The following is a 4,928-nucleotide window of genomic DNA, read 5'->3' on the forward strand; positions in this document are numbered from 1 at the left end:
GTCACTTTAACAGACCAAGCATGGCTCTCAATGATAATTTTGGATATTAAAAGTGTACTTGTTTAGCTCAAACATAGGAAACATAAACAGGCTTTAAAAACAGATATTCGAGTCTATCATAGGGCCATTTTTTGATATGCTATGGGCTATGGATCCGAAATAGAAAAATACCTCTTTTGATTTTTCCTCTTTGGTAAATCTTCCAAATTTCTCTATCATTTCAGCCACAAATATGACATCCATCTTGTCAGAAAAGTTGGCCGCCTCCACGGTATAGGCCAGTAATTGTCGGGCTGTGGCCACAGCGTTGGTGAGATTGAGGGGCATCTACATTCAAAACGCAAAAAGCACTTAGCAAATGGATCCTCAGAATGTTGACGTTGTGTCTTTGCATGGGAAACCACTGCAATGAATTCAAACTTTATCATTATTCACAAGGATCTTCTTAAAATGCTTTTTCAAACCCAAGGAAAATAAAATTTGAATGGAAACTAACCTGAGGGGAATTTTTTAAAACTTGGAATGGAATATAATAATACATAAAACCACATCAGGTAAACAAGCTGCACCATTTCTTCCTCTCTACCCATCCAAACTTTAGACTCAATCCCAACTGCTTTGTAAAGCTGTTCCTGAGGATTCCAGCTGGGAAGGATCAATAACTCCCTTGGACAGGAGTGTGAACCACTTATTTTGCACTTATCTGTATTGCCATGCACTGTCAATCATGTTTTACTTGTGTTTATTTATGGACTTAAACACGATTACGCACCAGCCATTGCAAAAAGGATATACTAGGTGCTAAGGATCACAATAGAATATGTAACACAGAAACGATCATCCAGCTGCTTATAAGCTGGTACAGTTTATAAAAGACGCATAGAAGCAAAGATAGAAAAAGGCATCTGATTATTACAAGTACGACAAGGGATCACTTGTGACAAAGAAATTATAAAAGGAACCCAAGAGGTGGCTTCCCAGATGGATGTGAACGATGGTTGAGATTTTGTCTGGTGGATAACAGATGATAAAGGTATTCAAACAAAGGCACAAAGGCAGGCAGTGACAGGAAAAAAAGAGTAGCACCACCCAGAGGGCCTGCATACCAGCTGAGAAGACTGGGCCTTATTCCAGAGACAGATCCGCCAACTAAAGTGTAAACACCAAATCCTTATGCTTTACTAATGTTTAAAAAAAGATACTGTGTATTTGGTTTAAATACCATGTTTTATTAACGATCTCAGCACAGTTGAAGCCTTTCCAGTTACCTGATTAAACATGTAAAGAACTCTAGTGACATCATTTGCATACTGGCAGCGAGAGTAGTCGTCATCTGCCCAAAAGCCACCTCTGTCACATCTGCGCCAAGCCTTTCGCTCATCCTGTGGGTTTCCAGGATAGATCCCACTGCCGTGCGTGTTCCGAGTACACTGCAGATAGGCAGTAATGCCTGCCAACGTTCTGGGCCACCTAGAGAGATGAGAACAAAACAGTATAAGGAAGCCTACTCCAATGCAAATAANGGAACAGATAAACTGATTATTATTTGCTGGCGACAATGGTGACATCTGTGTGTCTAGAAAAATCCCACATAAACAACTACAAAATTAAATTATATGGATGAATTCCATAAAGTAACCAGATACAAGGTCTACATTAAAAAATAAAACATAATCAAGGAAAACTGAACATGGACTAGATATCTGATAATATAAAGAGCTTAGAGCTCATTTTGGTCATATAATAACAGTATCATAATTCTATTTTGAAGTTCCTTATATTTTGGAAAAATTATAGATAAAATGGTATCTAGAGTTTACTATTAAACGTTCCAGCATTAAGAAAGAAAGGAAGAAAGAAAGAGAGAGAGAGACAGAGAGAGAGGGAGAGAGAGAGAGAGAGAGAGAGAGAAAGAAAGAAAGAAAGAAAGAAAGAAAGAAAGAGAGAGAGAGAGACAGAGAGAGAGAAAGGAAGGAAGAAAAAGAAGGAAAGAGAGAGAGGGAGGCAGAAAGAGGAATGGAGAGGAAAAAAGGAGGGAGGGATGGAGGACAAAGGAGATATGTGGATCAATGAGACAAGACTGGTAAATACTGAAAACTGTTGAAGGTGAAAGGTAAACATAGGTATTAATGAGAACATTCTCTCTCCTATACTTTTGGAATTTTCTAATAAAAAAAGTTTCTAGAAAGGTTTCAAAAAGTTAAACTCAAAAGAAAAAACATTAAAGCAAGGTAAATATAGATCATGACGACATCATTGTGGTTCTCAAAGTCTGTGCCTTTCTCAAAGAATATGTCACCCCAGCATTACCCAGAACTTACTAGAAAACCATTCTTAGACCCCACCACAAACTGTTTAACAAACCCTCCAGGTGATGTGAACGCATGCTCAAGTTTGAGAAACTGTGTTTTAGAAAGATCACAAAGCCAGAAGCTGGGTCTTTGAAAAGCTGAAAAATACAGAAAAGTACGACAAGTAAGATCAAGAAGAAAAAAAAAAAAAATCAGAAATACTGAAAACAAAAATGAAACGCAAGTACCAACAGAGAAATGATTACATTTTAAAATGAGTAAGTGAAAGAACTTTTAGAGTTTTTATAAATCTGTACATAAAAATGTGCCAAATGTGCCAAATGAATTCTGTTGTAAACTAGTGTGAAGGTGCCTGTCTGACTTACATACTGAAAACCAGGGCAGAATGAAGGGACTAGAACACGCAGCCAAATCTAATCTTTATATACTTCCTCATTCTCTGAAATACATACATATTGTCTTCCTAAGAGAAATCACTCTCGTAAATATGGAACAGATGCTTATGTTGCCTAACAGACAACTTTCAGCTGTTTTTAAAAGACCCCACTAAACACACCATTTAGATCGGACGGTTTGATAGCTTTTAGCGCCCACCCTAAGACAGCGGGGTACCAGCTTATGTTGGCCAGGTTCAATCACGGGTTAAAAGGCCAGCTGCCTCACCATATTTCACTTATGAAATTATCCATGGCAAAGCAACTGTTTGGACAGCAAACAAAAATCAATTTCATTATTTGTCCAATGAAGCTGCATGCCTTTTAGGTTACCTGAGAGTAATTTTATGCTGTAGTAATCAACTTAAAAAGATGGACACCTTTAACCGTCCTGATTTCCTTTTATTGTACTAATAAACGGTAGAAGCTATAGCCTTCAGTTTAACTTTCCAAAGAATCAGTCAGTTCAGATGTCTGTCACAATGTCACAAGTAACATTACGCTTATACTTCAGTTATTCAATCCTGAATATTTTCCCTCTGCTTTTCCTATTTATACTTAATAAGTTGCCGTCATTTGTTTCCAAAGATAATTCATACTTTACCTCCTATGTCAGCCAGTGAAACTGATAGCCATCAACTTCAAACGAAGTTTTTAGAGAACTAAAGCACTCTGACGATTTTTTAAAAGACCTTCTTAGCTTCTGAGATCACGAGAATGTTAAATTTCCTAACCCTATAAAGTTACATCCTAGCATTACAACTATTCCGCAAACTAGCTTCACTCGTGCGCAAAAATTTCGCAGGTAAAACAGGGCAAGAGGCAATCCCATGGTTAATAACAACTCACGAAACGAAGCCTACTTCCAGTCCTCCCCCTCAGCACCTACCAAAGCAGCAGACCATTCATCCCACACGCTGGCAAAGCAGTGAAATCTGCATCCCTGGGGACCCCACTGCTCTTCACGAGCTGGGAGGTGAGCAACCGTCCTTTACTTCAAAACAGGGAGGCATGGAAATAACTATGTATTATGTGATGGCAAGATCTTTTTCAATGCCCACATTCCAAATGTCATTCCAATTACTCCAGTGACTCAAAACATCCCACTTCCACGAGTGACTTGTAATCATGTGGGCAGCTAACCTGTGGTTATAATCAACAATGGAGAGCAGAGTTACCGCAGAGCCAGAGTCCAGGCGGCTTCTCCCAGTGCTGAGAAAACTTACCACAGGAAGCCGGCTGCGGCCCAGAGACACAGCCAAAAGGCAAGACAGTTCACTGGAAAACTGAAGTTCAGATAACAACGCTGAAATGTTATCTCGTTGTCACGTGGTGTGTTTCCCTGACTCCCATTTACAAACGTGTCTATTTTTCTTCCTTTAATAGCTACCACCGAACAAGTCAAACGCTAGGGCTGCAATTCCAAAACGTATCACCAAAATGCAACATAGAAACAGATAGTATACCAACAAAAAAGTATCCTCGCTTATATGAATCAGGGTACCTGAGCATAGGGAAACAGGCATATGATTTGCCTTGTAGCGTATTCACGCATCTGAGATGTCCTACATACTAGCCTTTGTTTTTAAGCACAGTATTTTCCCCACAGTTGAATAAAAAGTACTTTTGGAATGTCACAACATGGTGACATTGTAAAAGAAATGTGGTTCTGCAGAAAATTCTTCCGGACTAGACGCCATGTGTCTAGTTTCCGGTTTCAGCCCTGTCCTAAGCAAGCTTTATAACCTTGCATAAATCATTTAATTATCTTTGGCTTCAGTTTATGACTTGGTCTAGTTTCTTCTACCTCTAAAATGTATTTTTGTATGAATATATCACAAAAGAAACAGTATATATAAAGTTCTCACATAGCTCAAAGAACATGTTAATCTGAGTCTTAAAACTTATTCAAAAGAGTTGCTGCTAATTCATTATGAAAACTGCTGCTGTCAATGTTATTCCTCACTGGACAGCGTGCTGACCAGCACATCATAGTTTTCACATGACCCTGTTAAAATACACTCCTTTTCAAAGTCACTACATTTTCATAACTTGTGTATTCCAATCATTTAGAATTTCAAAAAGGTTCCTAAAACAGTGTTTTATTTCTCCAAGATATTACGAAGGGAATGATGCAATTTAACCACGATCTGGGTGACTAAAACTCACATTAAAAAAAAAA

General features: G+C 38.4%; 1 protein-coding gene across 1 annotated transcript in view; it reads right to left on the bottom strand.

Annotated features, from left to right (window-relative positions):
* The window catches only part of ADGRA3 (adhesion G protein-coupled receptor A3), a 128,568-nt gene that overhangs the window by 53,024 nt on the left and 70,616 nt on the right, over positions 1–4,928 (bottom strand). Inside the window, exons 9-10 of the mRNA XM_019642386.1 lie at positions 1,269–1,470; positions 172–327 (exon numbers count right to left, since the gene is read on the bottom strand). Of these exons, the coding sequence (XP_019497931.1) occupies positions 172–327; positions 1,269–1,470 (358 nt within the window). The remainder of the gene's footprint in view (positions 1–171; positions 328–1,268; positions 1,471–4,928) is intronic.

Source organism: Hipposideros armiger, unplaced genomic scaffold (assembly GCF_001890085.2).
Source record: "Hipposideros armiger isolate ML-2016 unplaced genomic scaffold, ASM189008v1 scaffold_68, whole genome shotgun sequence".
Classification (NCBI taxonomy): domain Eukaryota; kingdom Metazoa; phylum Chordata; class Mammalia; order Chiroptera; family Hipposideridae; genus Hipposideros; species Hipposideros armiger.